This window comes from Aedes albopictus, chromosome 3, assembly GCF_035046485.1.
Source record: "Aedes albopictus strain Foshan chromosome 3, AalbF5, whole genome shotgun sequence".
NCBI classification, from domain to species: domain Eukaryota; kingdom Metazoa; phylum Arthropoda; class Insecta; order Diptera; family Culicidae; genus Aedes; species Aedes albopictus.
Window position 1 is genome coordinate 408,182,295 of NC_085138.1, and position 22,534 is coordinate 408,204,828.

At 42.4% G+C, this 22,534-nt stretch overlaps 1 protein-coding gene across 1 annotated transcript; it reads right to left on the reverse strand.

Moving 5' to 3' along the window:
* Positions 1-531: 531 nt before the first annotated feature.
* LOC109426437 (protein krueppel) lies at positions 532-17,618 on the reverse strand. Its single transcript, XM_019701944.3, has 2 exons — positions 16,487-17,618; positions 532-3,159 (listed from the first exon to the last, which is right to left on the reverse strand). The coding sequence occupies exons 1-2, from the start codon at positions 16,524-16,526 to the stop codon at positions 1,649-1,651; spliced, it is 1,551 nt and encodes a 516-aa protein (XP_019557489.3). The 5' UTR covers positions 16,527-17,618; the 3' UTR covers positions 532-1,648.
* Between the last annotated feature and the right edge of the window lie 4,916 nt (positions 17,619-22,534).

Here is a 22,534-nt window from a genome sequence, read left to right on the forward strand (position 1 = left end):
TTTCTCTTGTTTAAAATTTCAAGTTAAGTCAAATGTTTTCCAGAGTTCATTATATAAGTCATGTATTGTCAAAATTTCATTGCAGTCGGTTCATTGAATCCGGAGATATAACAGCTCAAAATTGGCAATCGAATAAATTTATCTTTTTCAAAAATCTTTATAACTTCGTGAAGAATTGTCCGATCTTTTCCAAATTTTGTTTACTGATACACAACAAGTTCAAGAACTTTGAGCAAAATTGAGAATATTTGCTGCACTTTTCGAAAAGTTACAGCTAGTTGAACATTTTTTGGAAAGTGATAATTTTGCCTGTCCCGATAATTTTGTCTATCCCCTGTACGTACTACTCGATGTGACCAATACTGTATTCGTATTAAAGCCAAAGGGGGGAACAGAGGAAATAGCGTGCAATAATTCTGATGAATTGGTCAGGAAAGTATGTCATAACAAACCAAGGATTGACAGATTCACTGTCGTTCTTACGAAATTAAAAGAAACTGAATGTGATATAATAATAAAAAACCAAACAGAAATCAACCATTTCACAGTGATAATAAATTTAAATATTTTATTTTCCGATAACTTTTTTCCATCATTCACCTAAACACAAATCATAAAATACCAATATACACAATTTATACTCTGGACGAGAAACCGCACGCGCTTGCTTAAAAAATACCTATAATTCAATAATATAATAAAAAATAGTGAACCTAAAACCTTACACATCGAATTTTGATTGTTCGCTTCCATTCCGTCTTAGCAAAATAATAATAATAGTCGAGATAAAAAAACCAATGGCAACCGTGTGTACATTTCAATAATAGCGCTTTCACTTACACATAGAAACAAAAAAAAAAGTCACTAAAAGTAATGATTAGATAATCGACCGCCAGATGGCGGCGGCGCTCAAACAAACAGCGTTCAGCGTCTGTTTTGACAAGCATCGTAACAAATTCCACTGTCAACCGCACTGCACTAGTTCACCATGGTGTTAAATAGTTAAATCCAGTTTCGCCGGGTGTTTTCTCGTGGGGGATTCCTATGGGGATATTTTCACACTGATTTGGTAAGATTAGTTTTTTCAGTGTCACTATTGGAGGAGGAACTTGTATACCGATTACTACGTGTACTCGCTCTTGAAAACCTAGGAGGATCAAGTCGTCTGAACTAAAGATTTGATTTGTTTTCCGTTTTTTTTGTTTGTTTCGCGGATTGTTTTCTCTTGATGAACAGCCATTGTTTGTTTTTCTCTAAACGTATTTTCCCTGAATGTGGATGCCGTGGAACCCGTTTGGTTTTGTACACACCGCAGCGGCGGTGGGGGCCATCTTGTCCGGTTTGATTGTATTTACATTCGGTTTTTGATTGTTTATTTACACGGGCTTTTGACAGCTGCGGACGTCGAGACAAGATGGCGATGGGTGAGTTGGGTCATGTTTGTTTTAAATAGTTTCATGTGTGTTTTCATATATATAGGTAGATGGCTCTGCTCACTTACACTAGACTACTTTGTTATACTTTATCGAGATATAGATTTCGTCTTTTTCTTGGCATGATTTGATTATTTGGTATCGGTTGTCAACAACAAATTTGATTTTTCTTTCAAGGTAGGGGTGGGATTTTTCTTATAGGTAGGGGTGGTCATTTAGGATTCCATACCGTGACGTTGGCTGGCGACGGCAGCGGCGGCGGCTGCTGCCAGCGCCAGCTTGTGTTGGCGCTGTTTCAGGTACAGGGAGGCGGCGTCGTCGAGCTCTTCGAGTTCTTCCATGGTGACGGGCGATCGGGGCGAGTGCATGCTGAGGTCTTCCGGCTCGGTTTGCTCCGGGAGGTTGGATTTGATGTGGGTGATTTGAACGGGGGCGGACCGGATGGAACGGAGGTCGATGGCTCCACCGGCGGGATGACTGTGGCGGGATTCGGCGGGGTTGAAGTCCAGGGAGAGACCGATGCTGGAGTATTTTTGGTGGAGGAGTACCGAGGACTTGAGTTCCATGGAGAGGTCGGAGGTTTCCGAGCAGCCGGATTTTTGGTCACAGTGGGACATGGTAGGGCTGATGGCGGGCGTTGGCGGGCTTGTGGTGACGTTGCACTTGTGATGGTACCAATGGTGCTTCCGGCGGTAGCTGGCGTTGCATTTATCACAGTGGAACGGGCGCTCGCCGTTGTGGCTGAGCATGTGGGCTTTGAGTTGGTTGGAATCGCTGAACTTCTGCTGGCACATCTCGCACTCGTAGGGTTTCTCGCCGGTGTGCACTCGGAGGTGCCGCCGCAGGTTGGCGACCTGGACGAACTGCCGGTCGCAGTGCGTGCAGGAGTAGGGCTTCTCACCGGTGTGAAGCCGCATGTGGGTCTTGAGGTGGTGGTCCCGGGTGAATCGCTTGTGGCATTCCGGGCATTCGAAGGGCTTCTCGCCGGTGTGGGTTCGTTCGTGGTTCTGGAGGACGTGCTTGTAGCCGAATGAGCGGTTGCAGATCTTGCAGGTGAAGACCTTGTCCCGCGTGGGATCTCTGGTGGAGGTAGTGATGGTTTGCGGGAGGTCGACGCTGCCGTTAGACTGTGGCGAGGAGCCTGAGGTAGGAGGTGAGATGGGTCCAGGACTGACCATGTCTGGAATGTCCACGGGCATGGTGTGACCTGGAGATTGCAGTAGTGCCGCGTCCGGTTTGACGGAGAGCTGTTTCCGTTTGGCCAGCTTCTTCTGTTGAGGTAGAATCTCCGAGGTCGTCGATACGATGTGATTGTTGTTGGTGAGTTTGAGGGACTTTGAACTCTTGTGGCTCAAGGCCGGTGAAATGGGGCTCTGCGGCGGAGGTGGACTGCTGTTGTTACTGTTAGGGGTGGGTGGTGCCCACGCTCCGAATAGCGCCGGATGTGGGGGAAACAGTCCGGACGCTAGATGCGCTCGCAAGGACATTGGAAGTCCAGCAGCCATGAGAGCGGCGGCCGTTTGATTAGCTGCCAGGAGTTGGGGTGCCAGCATTCCCAGTGCCGGCGACGATGGAGGGTAGCCACCGAATATGGTAGGGCTGTGATTCACGTTCATGTTCAGGTGGTGCTGCGGATGGTGCTGACCGGTCAACGGGGGCGACACGGACATGCTACGCTCCTCTTCACGTTTCATTCCCTGAAGGCTATTGCGGACGGCGGCTAATCCTGTAAGCAAAGGAAGAGAAGCGGAAAGCAGAGTTTAATAATTTGATTTGGTAGGTTCTGGGTGAACTGGCAGAGAAGTCAGTAAAAAGCTATCGATTTTTTCGAAGCGGCGCGTCTCAAGATTAAATTAGTTAACATAATAAGCAGTTGAGCTGGATATTTGATATAGACGTTTTGCGCCAGCTGATTGTAGTTGGCCGTTTCCCTCACGTGTTTGCTTTCGATGACGAATCCGACGTTTACCCCACCCCTGATTGACAGATTGGCTGCGATCACAGCAGGCGACCTAGGGGGTTCAGTTCCCTGCACACCACTCCACCCCTAGGCGAAACGCCCGCCGAAGTGGATGAATGAAAACGTAAACAAACCGACTACTACGATCCGCTTGGTCGCTCGTATCACATGTGAATCCTTTCTCCTACCGAGCACACACTCTCGCAAACTCTCGCTCTCACTTGGAGGGCAACGGCAGCCCTTTTCTTCACGCCGTAGCCGTATAATACAACCCTTGGCATGTGTGAACGACACATACACTCATGTGAGCGGGAGCGGAGCGCGCGAAATCAGGAAGCAAAACAAAAACCCCTTCCCTGCTTCGACGACACCCCGTTCGACGATGAGGCTATGCTTTCGCTGAAGAAGACGGCGAGGACGACGACGGCTAGACGGTTCAATTGGTGGCACGTTCCTCTCCTCGTTTGGTGGCGCGTCTGGCTCCTTTTCCTTCCGTTTCTTCGTCCTCCGTCTCTTGCACATATCATTGCCAATGGTTACTACAACGTGAACCGGGATCTTTGGGAGTCTGGTGGCTCCATATGGTGGAGGAGGAGGAGTGGGGAGTTGAGGACGGTAGAGTACTCTTACTTTCACCGGAATTGCCGGTCGCTTCCCGTCTGGTACATGTGCTAAACACGGCAAGGTGTTTGTTATGGCGCTGAGCATAACTCTTTTATCTTCAGTTGCGGTTACCTTGAAATGCCGTCGGCACTTGACAGGTAGCACCGTTCCTTCGCTTTCCAGTGTAACCCAGCCTGAACCGAAATCCAATTTTTATTGATTTCTCATTGTTCCTTCGCACAACCCGCCTGCCACCGCAACCGCATCACCCGAAGGCACCGAAGCTAATCCTTTATTTATAATTTTATTATTATGTGTTTATGATTTCACCCCTTTTTTATGGGCCTCCTCTCGACGAGCGTGAGAGCGGTTGTTTACTCTTCCGTATTGCCTTTTTTTCGCTTTCGTTGGGCTCCTCTTCTGACTTCCGATTGCTGCGGCTCTTGTTTACCTCGCGTTGCGTTGCTCGACGACGACAACGACTTGCCAAGATTATAAGCGCCACCACAGAAGGAAAGAGTTCTTTTCACTTGGGACGTGGCCGCGACTGGGGCCGTGCAAGCAAATGAAGAAAGAATGCCTCCCGTTTTTTTTTGGGATTATTGCTCTCCCTTCCACCCTTTCTTTCCGCATTAATCATGTCGCGGGTTGGAACAGGGCGGTTGCAGGGCTGGAAGCGAAACACATCAACATAGTGACGAAATTGTGACGAGAAAATCCATCAGAATTATTACAAATTAAATTTGAAAATCAAACGTTTGACAAAACGTCATGATTATTAGGAGGCATACAGAGCATTTCACCTTGAAAGTGTTTATGAATGTCAAACTAGCAACACGGCCAAACCAACAACATACAGCTCCTCAGTGATCTGATGGCAGCAAACCGACCAATCAGCGATTGGTATTCGTTTGACAGCAAATTGATCTCCTATTGACTATCTACGCGACGAATCCTTATCCTAGTGTGATACCCGTTAAACTTCCGTAGGTTCCATTCCTGAAGAAGGTCAAAACTAGGAGTGGAAACGTCGAATCTACCACGACTGGAGAGCCAAAGGTGTTGCAAAAGCTTTGTATTTGAAGGAACGGCTAGAGCCGTAAACCGACAAAGCCCCAACAACAGTATTCTATACGTCAACGCAATGTTTGGCAGTTCATCACTTCGCGCTGCCTAAACATCCTGTATCGGTGTAAATCAAGCTTAACCTGTCGAGTTTCCCCATTTGTGGTGGGACTGTTTACATCCCATCATTTCAACTGAGCGAATATCATGTCAAACTAGTCCACCCTTTGACTGTCACATTCATCTCCTCGTCGATGCAGAAGCAGAAGAGACAATCGTAAAGCAACAAATTGTGGGTAGATCTCATCGGACATTCACCATTTCATGGCTTCAGCAGTGTCAAATTTCGCTTCGTAACTACCGTCGTACTCGAAGTGACCAATCGCCGACTACAATCGGCGGTATCCGAGGGCGGTCACGAGGTGGGCGGCCATATTGCCGCCACAGCCGCCGGTCGCCGTAAATCAAATTAATGCCCCTTTTAATTATTCAAACTTGTGTTCCGACTACGAGCGTGCAATGCGATGGCGGCCAGCACATCTCTTGCGCGTCGAGTTAAGATGACCATTAAAAATCCGCCGCCGAAAGTGTACTGGGCTGGGAGCTGAACGTTCAACCCGAACCCGCCCGCCTACTTGACGATTCGTCTTTCTTGTAGGTTTTCGGCGGTCGCGGCCTGCTTCTCGTGATTAAATCATCTCGCGAGGGCGAGATGGGAAGACGGTGGCGGCGGTCACGCAATCGAAGAAATTCGGAACGAGCTGGATGGAACGCGCTGGATCGATTTGCATAATTCGGCCAGAGCGGAGACAGTGTCGCGTCTTGGTCCGAGTCGTGGGATGACTCGATTCCGTGGAAAAGCTCCCGCTTTTTAAAACGCCATTCCGCGCGATTCTCGTAGAAATCGCCAAATGTCGCCGCCACCGTGCGCGGGAGGGTCGGGTGAAGCAAAAATTTAAATAGCTTGCTTAAAAACTTTGCTGGATACATAACCCATTCCGCGGCGGAGAGTTTCCGTACCTATTGCTGCGCGATGTAAATGGATCCGCTGGAGTGGGGGTGGTAGATTCGACCCTTTCATCCTTCGCAATAAGAGGGAACGAACGCACATAAACCGAAAAAGAAGAGGACGATGAAAAAGACGACGACGGCGTAATTAGTTTGAATAAGGGTTATTTTCTTTTAATCTTGCAATCGCTCTCTTGCGCGCGCGAACGGTATTCACGTGTTGTTCCGTCCAGGCCCCGGTTGAAATACATAAAAGCGAAGAGCGATTCCAGATCCCTTTGGTTCCTGCAAGCATCCTACCCAGATTGCAAGGAGTTCGTGGTGCGGAGGACGGTTAACGGGGGACAAAGTACATAGATGAGGTGGAAGGGGTGGCAAAGACGAATTTTGCCAACAACAACAACAGCGCCACCAATATCCCAAGATGATGACGAAGACTTAGGCGACGACGACAACGACGGTAGAAGAAAGAAAAACTCTGGCGCTCATAATGAGGGCGACGGCGGCGGCTGATTTACGCGTTGTGTGGTGGGGAAAGGGAAAGAGTAACATGAGGATGAGGAAGCACGCGAAAATTTCGCTTTTATCCCTTTCTTTTCCGGAAGCGATCGTAGCAACCGTAGCAACCAGAGCCGGTGGAAGGTTTCCGTCGGCGAGTTACTCGAGTTCGACGCTTACTCATACCGGTCCACATTCATCTGGACTACTGCAGAATTCCTAACTCATAGAGAACTGTAGCGCCAGAAATCATAGTTGGCGGTGCCCAATCGTAGTTTCGGATTTACACGAGCCGACTCTGATCCGCTAAGCAGCCAGGAAAACCAAAGCAACCTAGCAAATGCTGAAAACACATTACCAACCATGCAGGTCTGATAGCAAGTCACTTTTTAGGAATTCGGTCACTGTTTCCGTCACTTTAAAGTAACTAAAAGTTTTTTTTTTTTTCAAAAGGTCACTTAAGTCACAATTTTTGTAAATCGCACAATGTTAAGCACTCTCTGACGATGGCTGGGAAGAACAGGAAGTGTTGAAAGAGAGTATTTCAGGACCGAAGGAGGTGAAGAGTTGCGAAGAAAAGATTGGGGTGAGGTTGGCGAAGTTGGCTAATGCGCCCTGCCTTGCATACTTGAGAAGACGTGAGTTCAAATCCCACCAGTACTACGTGGATTTTTCCGTAAATCTTTAGTTACATTTTGTTGATTTCAACACATTTTGTACCTATGAACTTCAGGCTTTACATATGTCCTGAAGGTAGTTCTGGCATTTTGGACGTCACTTGCTAAGACGATATTTAAGACATTTCATACTAGTATCTAATCCGAAGTAAAGTCCACAGAGTTTTCAACATTGTAGGTTCGAATAAAAAAGTTTTCGATCGCCTTTGAACATGAGCCTTTACTGCATGAAGATTCTTACTGGAAGCTTGTGGCTCCGCATAGTAGTTACAGATTTATCCGGAATATTGTCGGAAAGCAAATTAAATCCAGAAGGAATGCAGATCACCGACTCTGTTCCTCTAGCTAGAGGAAGGCCCCTAAAGCAGACAGGTATTCCTGAAAAGCCGATGATTCCCATAAAGTGCTGATGCAAATTTCAGGTGAACCCGGTGGACGTAGATGAATCTGGGAGTTAAAATTCATCCACTAATTCCTCCGCAAGGTTTTCTCTAGAAGTTCTGTCAAATCTTCTGGAACTCCTTTTGAGATACTTTTGAGAATGCCTCCCAGGATTATTTACAAGATCCCTCCCCTGGAACTCTTTTCGAGTTATAATGCCTTCCAGGATTTTCCTTGGTAATCCCTCTTTTCTTGGCAATCTTTCTAGGATTCTTTCCGGAGATTTTCCCGGAATCCTTACTGGCAATGTTCCGAAATACGAATATTTTTTCCCAAAATTCATCCTCGAGAATCTTCCAGGATTCCTGATTTCCGATCGATTTCTCTTGCAGTCAGTCACGGCGATCTTACGGTGTCTTCCTAGAAGTCTTCCTGGTAGTGGTTCCGGAGTGCGTCGTGTTACCCGGAGAAGATTTTATGAGATTTCTTCCAGTATTTATCTCGGGATCACCACGGGAGTTTCTCTCTGGATAGTTCTCAGATGTTGTCGCGGAATTTTTCCCAGAGTTTCTGTCTCGGGATTACTCTTGAATGATTTTACGGTGTTCTTCGAGGGATTTTTCAGAAGATCTTCCCGGGATTTATCCCTGAAGTTCTACAGGAGTTTTTACTCGAATTTCTACTTGAACTCATTCAAGCATTTCCTAAGAAGTTTTTCACGAATTTTCTGTTGTAATTTGTTAAAGAAGTTTACGTTAGCTCTGTTGCCCTATTGTTACGTGAGATTTCTTCTATAACTTCTCCGGGATATTTCTCAAATGTTTCCGCGGCATTTCTCTTGAAGTCTCACCGGAGAATTCTCTAGGAGTTTCTCAAGAAACTTCCTTTAGAAGATGCCTTCCGATGTTTCTGCTGTCTTGTTTTTTAGAAGTTTTCTGGTGATCTTTTTCCCAAGATATTTTCCAGGATTTCTGCAGGAGCTATTGTTGATAATTCTCATGGAGTCCTTCTCGCGATTTCTTTTAGGAGATTTTCCTAGCCCTTCTTCGTAGTTATTTACAGATTTTCTGGCAAAAATCTACCAGAGATTTTTTTCTCAAAGATTTTCCCGGGATTACTTCTCAAGTTAGTTCTTCTCGGAATGCTTACTAGAAAATACCCCGAGATTCTGGGTATTTCTTTTGGAATTTATTTCAAAGTTGCTCCCGGAATTTTTCCAGTATTTTTTGGAAACCCAGGAGGTTTCCTGGGAAATTCGTTGTATAAGAAATTCTCGGAGACATATCGAAAGCAATTCAGGTGAAATCAGACGAGAAACTCTGCAATGTCCTATATTGAAAACATCCCGAGTGGAGCTTAGGAAAACAAAATACTGAGAAAACACTGAGACATCTCGAAACAAAACTTTGGGATTGATTGGAGGAAATATTAGGAAAGTTCTGGTATGGTATCTGCAATCTTCTAGTACAAATACATGCAGAAACTATGGGTAAAGCTCCGCGATGAAATTCATGAAGAATCCCGGAAAATTCTCTGGATGAAATTCCTGGAAGACTTTCACTAGAAATCAAGAAAAAATCCCAAAAATAAAATTAGCTGTTGGAAAGTCATCCAGAAAAACCACTAAAAGAAATTTCTGAAAAAACTTTGGATACATGTTGGAAGGATCTCCGGAAGGAAGCCCAGCGAGAAGCGCTAGCTGTATATCTGGAAAAGCTCTGGAAGAAATCCTGGGAGGTACTCTTTTTTTATCTGTATTAACGAGATTTTTAGCCCTAGGCTAGTTTATCTCGGGACCCACGCTTTACTTCCCTTCCGAAGGAAGAACTCACATTTTGTGAGTTTGTCGGGAGTGTGATTCGATCCCAGGTCCTCAGGGTGATAGTCAAGTGTTCTAACCATCACACCAGGTCTGCTCCACGGGAGATACTCTTGTAGAATCCACGTGAAAAACTCCTGCGGATACCATAGGAGAAACTCTGATAGAAATCCCGGGAGGAACACCGGAAAATTTTCGGAACGAAGGAAGGCTCCAAAAAAAAAACCTGAAAGCCGAAAAAGTCTCCCGGTACAAACTCCCAGCAGTCGAAAGCATCCAAGTAAAAGGAAAAAACCTTTGATGAATTCAAAGAAGATCATGCAGAAAGAATACCGTGAGAAACTGCAAAAGAGTTCACTGAAAGAATTGCGGTAGAAATCCAAGGAGAAATCCCAGATGGAATTTAAGTAAAAATGTTGGATACAAATTGAAAAGAATCTTTTCAGAGGAATTTCGGAACTAGTTCTGAATAGATTCCCAAGCAAAATCCTAAACAAATCTCTGTGGAGCGGACCTGGTTTGATGGTTAAAGCACGTGACTATCACGCTGAGGACCTGGGATCGAATCCCACTCCCGACAAACTCGCAAACGTGAGTTCTTCCTTCGGAAGGGAAGTAAAGCGTGGGTCCCGAGATGAACTAGACTAGGACTAAAAATCTCGTTAATACAAAAAAAAATCTCTGAAAGGATTCCTCATCCCTGAAAAACAGCTAGGTTTGTACTCTTGTTCAGTAGTGTAGTGACTTAGACTTGTGAAGTACCGTCTTTTGGGGTGAAACTGGGCCTAGAGGGTGACATTGGTCCACCAATCCCACGGATTCAATGTGAGTAAGAGAATCCGACGGTGGATGTAAAGTATCTTAGAATTATGTATTCTAGTAGTTTAGCACACAATATACATTCCCGCCGTATTCTAATCGTGCGTAATAGTGGCCCAATGTCACCCCGTTTTGGCCCAATGACAACCCGCATGACAGTATCTAAAACAGCACAGCGGTACGTCAGCAGGCTCTCACTCAGGAGGTTCAGGTTCAAATCTACATTAGAGTACCGTATGTGTAAGTAAGTATGGAAACAATTTCAGATGTGTTTTCACAAAACTAGGAGAAGTTTGATGAATCTGAAAAGTACATTTTGTTTCTACATTCACTTTAAGAACATCTCGTCAGCAGCTGCTTTGAAGTCTATTCTACCAGTCTTATGTGAATATTCTAGCACAGACACTGTCTGTGATTCTAGTATCGAGATAACTCTAAAACGAAGCTGCTTAGAAGGCTGAAGGACAACCTGTATCAAGCTGTTCAGTACATAATGTACTATTCTATTTCTACTTGTGGTTACTTGAGTTCACACATTACCTATAATTTCAGTTGCATCATTTGGCAACGTGTACGCATGTAAACGTCAAAGTGGTTGACTCCAGTAACTTTTTAATAGTCAATTAGTCTTATTGATGTTTTGACAACTGTAATAAAACTTAGTACCTTTTCTTTTAGTTTTATGATGGTTAGTAGAACCTCTTGTACTCTATTTGACTAAAAGATGTTACTTGAGAACACTTGCGAAATGAAATTCAAATTCCTTGTTAAATGCTTGTACCAAGTTTATTTGAAGGGTGTTCGGACATTTGACCGAATGCCATCTGCCCGGAATGGTCGTTTGACTGAATTATGTTCGAAAGAATTCGGAGGAAATTTCCGACATTCTAGGCACCGAAATGATCATCAGTAATAGGGTGACCAGGGGTATTATCGGCAGGTTTGTTTTCTTCGTCATGGTTTTTTTGTGGGCAAAATTGCCTGAAATTTGGGGTATCGTTTTAAAAAGCTTTACGTCTGTTTATTGGCGATCAAATTATTGCTGATAGATTTTCAGGAGAAATTTTTGAATGAGTTTCTGATTTCTTTATGACTCGTGTGGAGTCATTTTGTTGGTGACACAATATAAACAAGAATAAGTTTTGAAATCAACTTTTTCATACAAAAATTGCTTGAAATATTTCTTAAAAAAACATTGTGTTACAAGTGGTGCTTGGACGACTTTGATGGGATATTCGGAACAAAAATAAATAGCGATTAAATGGTTTGTTCACGCACCTTCCTTAGAGAACTATGAAAAAAAAACTAAAAAAAATAGTCAAAACAGTTCTTTCGTTATATCCTTTTGCTTCAAGATTTCTCATCGAAGTCTTCTAAAAATTACTTCTAGAAATATGCAGATATTAATGTGTAGAGGTAGTGCTGTCATGTTCTCTTGTTATTGTAAAAAAAAAATGAACTTTCAAAACAGTCGTTACCAGTGCACAGTGAATTAAACAAAATTAAAAACCTAAAATAACAACACGTGTACATGAAAAGCAACCCAGAAGAGCATTCCTTATGCAAATACCCCAAAAACTATACACGGTAGACACTACGACCCTTGAAAAAGGCCAAATCCCTTGGCCGATACGTCGAGAATGTAGATAAAAATTGTTCTTCATTCGAAGACTGAGAAAGCTATCCCTCTTTCCAAAACCTGAAACTTTAGAAAAAAAAAACTGGATGTACATGTACAGCTACAGAAACCTTCAGAATATACCTGGTTCTTTTATTACAAGATTATCTCAAAAACCTCAATAAAACATTCATTGATCACATCGGATCAGATACAGAACTTCACACAAAAAAAGACATTTTGGGACTTTCCGGGGCAGCTGTCCAAATTCTAGTTTCCGTCGGGTCGGCAACTTCTACCAGAAGCTTCCGGGTTTTGTCGAAGTCTTTACAAATAGTCAGCTTTTTTCGATTCAATAGTTGTAATGATACACTGTAATTTGAGTTGAAATCCTCGATTTTCGCTGAAAGTTTGATGTGATCTTTGAAAAAACAGAGTTTTGGTTGAAGTTGTGAAGTTTTTTTTTTTTTTTTTAATTTTAGCCTCAACCACGAGAAGTTGAAGGTGATAAGTGTTGAATACTTTGTGTTCATTTTGTAAAAGAGGAAAAAAGGTAAAAGATAGGCATTTAAAGGTTTTGAATGATAATCTGATACCAGATTGAAATTTGGTTTGGAGGGAAATTTTAATTTGATTAATTTTGCGAATTTGCTTTCATTTTTTTATGGTTTTCACTAGATATTCAAGGTTCTATTGGATGTCTTTCTTTAATTTTGGGTTTCTACTTCAAACTCCATTGGCAGCACTGCATTATGTTTCTGTTGGAATTACATACCTGGACATGGAACGATAAAAAATCTCGGTTTTAAAGATAGATATGAACAATAATAACCACCATAAGTTCTGAAAAAATAGAATCTGTGTTTCAGTCTAAGGTTCGCAAGTAATTCCCATATCGTTTAAGGTGATATTCTGTGTAAAGTTTCTGGGATTTTAACATTACAAAAAGAACATCAGTTAATATGTGAGATGCTTTCAAAAAACTCAAGAAATGAAAATTCTAATATATTTTTTAGATTGAAATATTCTTATAACTTTTTGGTCACATTCTTTAATTTACTTTACAATTTGGTCTCGTCTGATAAATGTCCGATGTGCCTATTTATTCATTTACACAAACAATTGTTCAGGCGTTTTAGTTTTATTTAAATTCCTTGTTTATTGGTAATTGAATCAAACAGTTTAAAAGTTGTAAAAAGTTTAAATGTTCAAAAAAAAAAAACATGCCGGGTTTATTGGATGTCAAAATTTGTTTTCAAGCAGTACCTGTAACAAATCTTGACAAGTTCTGCAGCATTCTGAGACGGTTTATTTAAAAGATCGAAATTTATCAAAATTGTTAAAAACTTTTTCTATATATATTTTTTAATTTTTTTTTGCCTTTTTTAAATTGTTCATATGTTTCAGATTGAAACACCGTCGGCTACGGATGGAACTACACTTCAAGCTCGGTTTACGTCCATCAGTTGCTGATTGAAAAGGAACCAACCGTGAAACAATAAGATAACTAAAAACAACATTTTCACAAAAAAAAAATGCAAAACTACAAACATGTTTGACTTTCCGAATGTCTGTACAGTGCGGTGCACGATCGAGTAATAATGGATACTAAAAGAACAATAATTGAAATTGATTGTGATATTTTTTATATTAGAGATTTTTGTAAGATTGTTTAAATTACCGCAATTGTTATAAACAAAAAACAAAATGCAGAAAATGACATTATCCTAAATTTCATATTTTTTGACAATTTAAGAATGTTTGAATAAAATTCTAAGATGTTTTTTTTTTTAATATGGACAGTGTTGTTGAGTTCCGAGAGAATCAGTGAGAGACACTGATATTTTTTCGCTGTTTGAAACAACCGATTTGATCGATGTGTTGGTACAGCCTACATACACTGCCACTCAGGAAATGAACAAGTTTTCACGTTTGATGGATACGTTCATTCAGCCGCACCAACTGAATAAACAGACAGGCAGCAACATCGTGATTCTCTCACGCATTGATCGAAGTCGGTTGTAAACATTGCGGTGCTCAATCAATTGGCGATCATTTTCGCAGATGATTGCTGAGTGCGTTCATTTTGATCGAATCTATTTCTTCCAAAAGTTCTTGTTGGTGTAGTCATAAGCAGCAATCGGCAGGCATGTTTCACGTTTCCTATGCACTCAAAGCACCATAATTCTGCATTAGTGGAAATCTAACCAGGGGGCATCCATTAAGTACGTCACGGTCCTATGGGGGAGGGGGGGTTTGTGAAAGTGTGACAAGCAATGTAATAAGTATAGGAAAAACCCGTACGAAGGGGGGAGGGGGGGTCGAAAATTCCCAATTTTAGCGTGACGTACTTAATGGATGCTCCCCCAGTTGTATTTTTAATTATATAATAAAAGGCGTGGGGGATGATCGATTAAATGAGGAAGGGGAGGGTTTCCTCTGCAACGACCGCGACGACTGACGACCGACATATCATAGAGCTGGGGCAAAGAGCTGACAAGCATAAGTTGTGGTGTTGTATGTTAAAAGCTTTGTTTGTCATTGGTGACGTCAAACTCGACATAAACCTATCATTGACCTGTTTTTATTTTGGTCACCAAACCCAACATAGACCCAACCATTACACGATGTACATTAAACAGTGACCCAACATTCCGTAAAATTCAATCCGTCTTTGACCCGACATCCGATTTTTTTTTCAGTCTGGCGGAATTTTGGATGCACACGAGCATTAATTAACGCTGCGTTCCTGTGGGGTTAACATTGCGTGCTGCACACGGTGTGGCGCGGTTGCGGTGCGGTAGCGTTGCATTCTCGTGTGCATCCTCCCATTTGATTGTGTGTTACTCAAGACGCACTTGCGTGTACGCGCCGCCCGTGCATCGGCTTCTTAATAGCCTACTATTTGATGGATGCTCTGGTTGACTGAAATAGTTTTAAGTTGGTTAGAAGCAAACATGAGGGAAAGATTTGTTGGTTGCTGTTCAAATGGATGAGACAATATTGCAATATTGAGAAGTGCTGCTGAAAAAAATAAAAGATTTTGTTCCTCGTAAATATAAGAAAAGATGCAGCATATTCGTCGCTCCGTGTCAAAATTTGAGCTCAATTCATCAAAGTAATCCATAGTTATATTATCTCAAAATCGACAATTTTGTTCAAACATCAGCGTTTTCGTGATCAATTTTGTGTCATACAGTGTATTTCCAGTCGATTAATGCGATAATCGGACGATAAATGGCTGCACACTGCGCTTCCGAAAATTATCAGACTGCGATAGAAATTGATTCGATCAAGACATAAAACATGCAGGGCACAATCGGATCGGAAAACGATAATGAATTACCGATTGGCATAGGCGACTCTATCAGTTCATAACAAATACATGCGATGATGAACACTCGTTTAAATGACAGCAGTGCAAGATCACTCAGTATTCATTCAAAGTTTGAGTTACTGTACCAGTTTTCAAACACAAAGGTGATGCCAGACTCTTTTGTGTGCGTGTTGATTGAGTGCGGAAAGAGTGGTTACTGATCGGGTTTTGAACTGAGTGAAAACATCCTTGAATATGGATCCCTTTTTTGATCTGAAAACTATGGTTAAACGAATAATTCCTATGTTAAGCTTCGTTTACACATAAGCAATGAAAGCAATTTAAGGATAACCTAGATTATTCCAAACATTTAGCTCAATGTACACTCAAAGCAAATGGCATCACAGATAGTTTCTCAGATCCTTTGATAAACTGTTGCACCTATTTATCTTTTCCAAAGTAAATCAAGTTTGCTATAAAACCGTTTAGACATCTTTTTTTTTATTTATTTTTTGTTTGCATGTTTAAGAACAAACTAATGACTCAAGACCGACTTTTGTCTGTTTTTGAAAAAAAACGAATAAACTTAGTTTCAGTCTCATTACAAAAACTACCGACGGCGATTTTGCTACTACATATTTTCAATATCCAACCATTACATGTTGAAAAACGAACAGAGATATTAACAACATTAATATTCCTGTTGAGTGTGCCCAGTGGATTAGATTTAAAAATATTTAATTACACATTATATATTTCTGACAAACAAACTACCGTGGTGTTTGTTTAAATATGTGTTTTGATATCCTGATTTTCGGCTAACAGTCTTACTGACTGCTTTGCTTAATTTCTCACATCCGCTGACGTTTCGGTCAGGCTATGTTGGAACTTCCTCAGGGCTAAAAAAATAAACAAACAAGTTTTTCCCACTGGGGATTAAAAATCTTCCTATCTGACGTACACGGTAACAAAAATTCACTCAAATCATGAGTTTGAAGCTAGTGGTGAGGAAAACCAAGAATCTAGGTAGGGCTTTAGGAGCCTATTGTTGTATTTTTTTTTTGATAGTACGAGATTTTATTCATAAATTTATCATAAAAAGCGTTTAATGGCTCATACAAGCGTATATGCCTAACCAATAAAGTCTTAATAGAGTTCAAATCATGTAACGTAATCCGTGACCCAGAACTGAAGCATGTTCCAATAACCACTCCAACGCGCCCCAATCCCAAAGTGTAACCGGCCCTTAACCACCCGTGCTGGGCACACCTAGCGCCCCCCCCACTTACCTTGAGCTGTTTGCGCTTCCTGAAGCAGCGACAGTGCCATCGCCTGCCTCGATGGACCGCCGTGGAAAATCAGCTTCTCAATGGTCGTTTTTGCGCGTGCTTCCGCCGAAAAACTGTTCACCACACACTTCCTTCCCCTGCTTGTTCTGGTTCTGCAGTTGCCTTGCAACTCTTGCTTCCAATCACTACGACTTCACTGAACAATACGTCCCGGACGTTCCGCGTTGCGTAACTTTCTTGGAGAACTTTTGTGTTTTTGTGTATTAATCCATAACTGTCGGTGTTTTTTTTTTCTATTTTTTTGCACTTAAACTTATCACACGTATTCAACGGATTTGGCGAGAAGTTGCTGGAACTACTGCTACCGAAATTACTACGGAACTGGACGGTCGAACGACGATGGAGCAGGTCAACTGCTCCGCTGCTGTTCCGTTTCCGTGTTTCGCGCGTGAGGAACTTTGGCCGTGCCTACTTTGGTTTGTGGTTGTGGTTGCTTTGTTCAATTTGTTAGAGGTGTAACATTTGTCGCCTACTCTGATTGCGGTGGTTTCAGGTGCGTCGATCACTCACTTTCACTGCTGTGTTTTGTTGTGGAGATAATCACGGAAACGCTGCAACCGTCGTACCGGAGAGCGTCGTCGTACACACGTCTGCACGGCGAGAAAATCAATACACGACTGACGGTTGTCGTCGATGGCACGCGAGGTAAGTACCCATTAAAATTTTTGGGCCCGCTTCTTTGGACTGTCGCTTCTTTCTGATCTGTTGAAGTCGTCGCCGCGGCAGCCGTCTTCTTCGATGAGCTCTGCTGAACGCTCCACATGCAAGTGTGGAAGGAGGGATGACGAGGTGTCGCGTGGTTGTTGATGTCCAGCAGCAGCAGCAGTAGCTGGAGCAGCGACGGCCAAATCCAACCAGTGCGACCGAAATGGGGTAATGGGAGAGAGCGAGAGAGACCGAGGTCGGCAGTAGTGGTGGCACGCGATGAGAGTTGAATGAAGTTACGAAATCAGAGCACATCACATCCCGGTGTAACGTGGTTACTACAAAAAAGACGCAAGGAATCAGTTCCCGTCCTGCTCCGGTAACGAGTTTCACTTTCGATGGATGACGAGATGACACTGCTGCTGCTGTCGCCCGTACCGATCCTTCCATCCACATGACTACCGAAGGCCGACGGTACACCAACACCATCGCACGGGATGTCCTGCCGTCGCAATGATACCGTTTCTCTGCAGGATTTGCTCTAGATCCTCTCTCACCCACCCCATTCCCAAAAGAAGAAAAACACGGCACAAGCGAAAGGAAAATCCTCTCTCGGCTCACCTGTTTACTCTCACCACCCATCCTTCCGCTGTAGTGGTGTTTGCTGACCTAGCTCAACACGTTCTTCTCTCGCTACTCAGAATTTCGGAACCCGCTCCTGCGCAGCCTTTCACCCCTTGTACTCTCGCTTCCCTTTCACATGATTCCACGCTCTCTCGCTCACAACCGCTTGCTCAACCATCATCATAATCATCATCAATGACAATCGAATTGCACGGGGTTGCGTCGTTCTCTCGTCTTCTCTTCGCACAATCATTGCGTGCGTGAAACGCACCCCGATCGTCATCGTCATTAACCACTCACAACCAGTCCTATCATCAACTCGCTCTCCGCCGTTTCTTCTGCAGTGAAAACGAGACACTCGCACCCGGTTGAAACCACCAGTTATCTCACTCCTTCGTTCTCGCAACCCAACCGCACGCATCGAGTCATCCCCTCTCTGCGCTCTTCCCAATAAAATTTCAGATGGAACCAGCTCACCCAACCGATCTACTCCGTTTTTTTGCGCCCTTTCTGCCTCCTTGCTTCCAACAGCAAAAAACCGAAGAATCCGAATGCAAAGAAGCGACTTTTCTATTCGAAGGGACCCAACTTCGCGCGCGCGTCAGGGTCGCGAAGTTCCACTCCTCACAATCATCGAACGATCCCCTTGGGAGCGATTGTTGTTGCCGTTATCACTGCACCGTCATCATCGTCATTCGAAATCCCCCGGTAACGACCAGTCCACCAAACCAAAACGGCAACGGCGATTGCAATCAGTAGAAGAAGTGTGTACCGCACCGCACCACACGGTCAGTAGTGCCATTATCGCTTCGGGCTACGCATTCTGCCGATGCGCTTGGCGCGGGCGACCGATCGAGACCGGATGGATGGTTGTTTGATAATCGTATTGTAGGTACCTAGTAAAGTATGCGCGCTCTTATGCAGTCACAACTGTTGGGCTGGTGACTTTCGGTGCGCTTAGGTATTGCACATATGGATTGAACGGCGATCTAGGGCCCGGTAACTTTGCGCTTGCAGGGGTGGAATTTCTGGTTTATTTTTTTCGGAGAAACGATGGCTCTGCTGTTGCGCATTATGGTCACTGTGGAATAAGTGAACCTAATTATAGGCCAAAAGTATTTCTTTGAGTTTGTTTAATGTGTTTTATGCTTTCATGAATACCTCTTCAAATGTCCAAAGTATCTGTTTTTTTTTGTGAAATTTAAAAATATATTTGCTCAAGCATAAATTCAACTAAAAACTTTTGCGCCACCCCTAAATATCAACTGAAATCGCTCATTTTTGCACAGCTTACTTACGACCAGTAGATCACTTTCCACTTGGGAAATTATATCCCGCAGAGATTTTGCAAAATAAGCCCCACCCTAACAGCTCAGGTGAAATTGGAACTCACGACTTTTATACGCTAGTCCAATGCTTTACCAACTAAGCTACCGAGCCATAGGACGCAATCAGTGAAGTACTAGATTGAAAGTAGTGCGCTGGATTTTTGTATGGTGAGATGATCAGTTCTCCATTTCTGCAATGAAATGGTGCAAACAGCGTGGGTTATATGATTTCTTGACTAATTTGATGCTGTTTGAGCAAAAGTTTGGATAACCGTGTTGTTGAAGTTGCAAGAAATAAATAATACAACAACACAGTTACCCAAACTTTTGCTCAAATAGCATCAAATTAATCAAGAAATCATATAACCCACGCTGTTTGTACCATTTCATTACAGAAATGGAGAACTGATCATCTCACCATACAAAAATCCAGCTCACTACTTTCAATCTAGTACATCACTGATTGCGTCCTAGGGGTGATACACAAATTATGTCACGCGAAAATCGACCTTTTTCAACCCCCCCTCCCCCCCTGTGTCACACTTTTTGTATGGGACCTCTATATTTTTTGTAAGGGTCGTCACGCTCTGCAAAACCCCCCCTCCCCTCTAAAAGCCTGACGTAATTTGTGTACGGCCCCCTATTGGTAATAAACCAATTTGATAAACGTTTAGTCAAAAACATGAACTGGAATTTCACTGCTGCCGAAAAATAAGCCCTTTTTTATCACAGCCTTTTAGGAGTCGCTGTAATTACTCGTTGTTTATGTTTGTGTGTCGCAAAGCATTTTCTGTGCATTTTTATCCATTCAAAGTTTTTCTTAGAAAGTCTTCCTATCTTTTTAACTTCATGAGATTATGCTGGATTTTAGACTCGAGTATAATTTTTTTCTACTAATGCAAATAACTTTGCGAATTTAATTAATGCACTAGAGCAGTAGACGTTTTGATTTAATCTGCAATTTTCCTCGGCACAATTGCATATGTTGCGACTGTCGCACGCATGGAAATTATTTTTGCCTTTCTCGATTTTTCGATAGAAAGCTCGGAGAGCCAAGTTACATATACCAATCAACACAGTTAAACGAATGATGTCTGTATGTGTATGTGTGTGTGTTTGTATGTCTGTGTACAAAAAAGTTCACTCACTTTTAAGCCACTTCCCATTGACCGATTTTATAGCGGATTATAGCTCGAGTCGAACCGGAATTTTACCGCAATGTTTGCTATTGAAAATGGTCCGGATCGGTCGAGGCGTTCCGGAGTTATGGCCATTTTAGTGATCCGGAACAGCACTGGTAGAATTGGCCGTATATAAAACTGAACCAAGTCCCATCACGCGACACATCAAACTACGGCGATTTGTGTAACCTTTAGCATGGTTGGCGAATTCTGTGCGGAAATCAACTGGAGACCGAAAATCCACTATGTTGGCCCAAAATTCAAGGCGGCAGCCTAATATTCAAGATGGCGGCTCCAAATTCAAGATGGTGGCTGTTTAATGGAGTTTTAGGCCCCGATATCATGCAATATGGGTACATTTAATATGAGGAAGATGTCTGTAGTCCGAAAATGGCGATCAGAATATTCAAGATGGTCACCTAAAATCCAAGATGGTGGCTCCAAATTCAAGATGGCGGCTGTTTATTGGAGTTTTGAGCCCTAAAATCATGCAATATGGGTATATTTGTATGGAAAAGATGTCTAAAGTCCATAAATGGTAATCAGAATATCCAAGATGGCGGTATAAAATCAAAGATGGCGGCTCCAAATTCAAGATGGTGGCTATCGTATTTAAACTCCCTAAATCATATTGCTTATATGGGCATATTTTGCATGGGGAAGATGTCCGGAGACCAAAAATGGCGACCAGAATATCAAATGGTCGTCGTTCGGTCAAAGTGGGCTACATGATTTTTTGGATAGGTAAAGATATGTGGAGGAATATGAAAACGCTGAACTTTTCGTCATTATTTTGATGCAGATGTTTCGTTACATAAAGAAACCATAGTATTTCACACAAAAACGCACTGCATTTGACATCCCTAGTTCTTGCAGGGCATTTTCCCGAAATCGTTGAAAAACAGATGGTCTGATCTGACTTAACGCCGACCAAATATGGCAGTCTAAAATCCAAGATGGAGGCTTAAAATTCAAGATGGCGGCTATTTTATGGAGTTCTAGGCTCTAAAAACATTCCTAATGGGTATATTTGATATGGGGAATAGCTCCGGGGTTCAAAAATGGCGACCAGAATATCAAAGATGGTAGCCTAAAATCCAAGATGACGGCTGCAAAATTCAAAATGGCAGCTCTTTAATGGAGGTTTAGGCTCCTTCTTCTTCTTTATGGCTCGACGTTCGCATTGGAACTTAGCCTGTCTCTCTTCAACTTAGTGTTCTAAGAGCACTCCCACAGTTATTAATTGGAGGGCTTTCTTTGGCTGCCATTGCACTAAGGACCAGAATCGCATTCTAGCGGAACTAAATTAAACACTCCAAAACGAAGCATTTCCGACACATGGTGTCTTCGACAAAGTTCTTTGACATCAGCACGGGCATCTATTGCTATGAACGTATTAGTTTGCAACTCGTCCGCATAGGTGGCGCCACTAGCTAACTTCTTTGTTTTACATCCTAGAGACATGTCGTCTTCGGCAAAGTTGTTTATTTTGGCAAAATAAACGACTCTTTCTCAGATGTCAAAATTCCGCTGCCTATTGTTTTCGAGTTATTTAAAAAATAAAACCAATCGATGAAAAAACAGATTTTAGGCTTATTTTGACATTTTTACTAGAAACCATGTGAGTTTATTTTTTCCCAATGCAAATGTGTCAAACCAAACACATTCTACGGGAATATGTTGAATATTATCATTAGAAATTAAAAATAAAAATACAAATTCGAAAAAATAGTGTGTATTTCAAGCCTTAATATCTCACAAAACGAAAAAAAAATCACAACTTCAAATTTTCAGCAAATACGAAGCAATACTAGGTAAACATACTGCCAAAAATTTGGATTTTTTTTCTGGTGTTTTTGAGATAATGGCTTTTTAGTAACAGTATAAATATAAGTAGTGCCAGCATGTAACTTTTTACTGTAACACATTACCCAAGTAACCACGGTGCTGAAGCATTATTGCATGCAGATATACGGTGGATTTAGAGCAACTCATTACTTTTCATAAACATTTAAGGTTGATTTAAAGTGGAAATGGAAATTATGCGACTGAACTAAGATTATACCAGTATAATCTTAAATTGATTCTATAATTGCCCATTTCCACTTTAAATCAACCTTAAGTTTGCATGTAAAGTAATGATTGCTCTAAATACACCGTATATCTGCATGCAATAAGGCTTCAGCACCGTGGTTACTTGGGTAGAGAGT

Bases quoted from the DNA above. Each gene is read 5' to 3' on its own strand.
- LOC109426437 (XM_019701944.3), bottom strand. From the start codon at position 16,526: ATGGCACTGTCGCTGCTTCAGGAAGCGCAAACAGCTCAAG. The intron at 3,160-16,486 runs GTAAGTGGGGGG...CTTTGCTTACAG, and splicing joins GGAAGCGCAAACAGCTCAAG to GATTAGCCGCCGTCCGCAAT.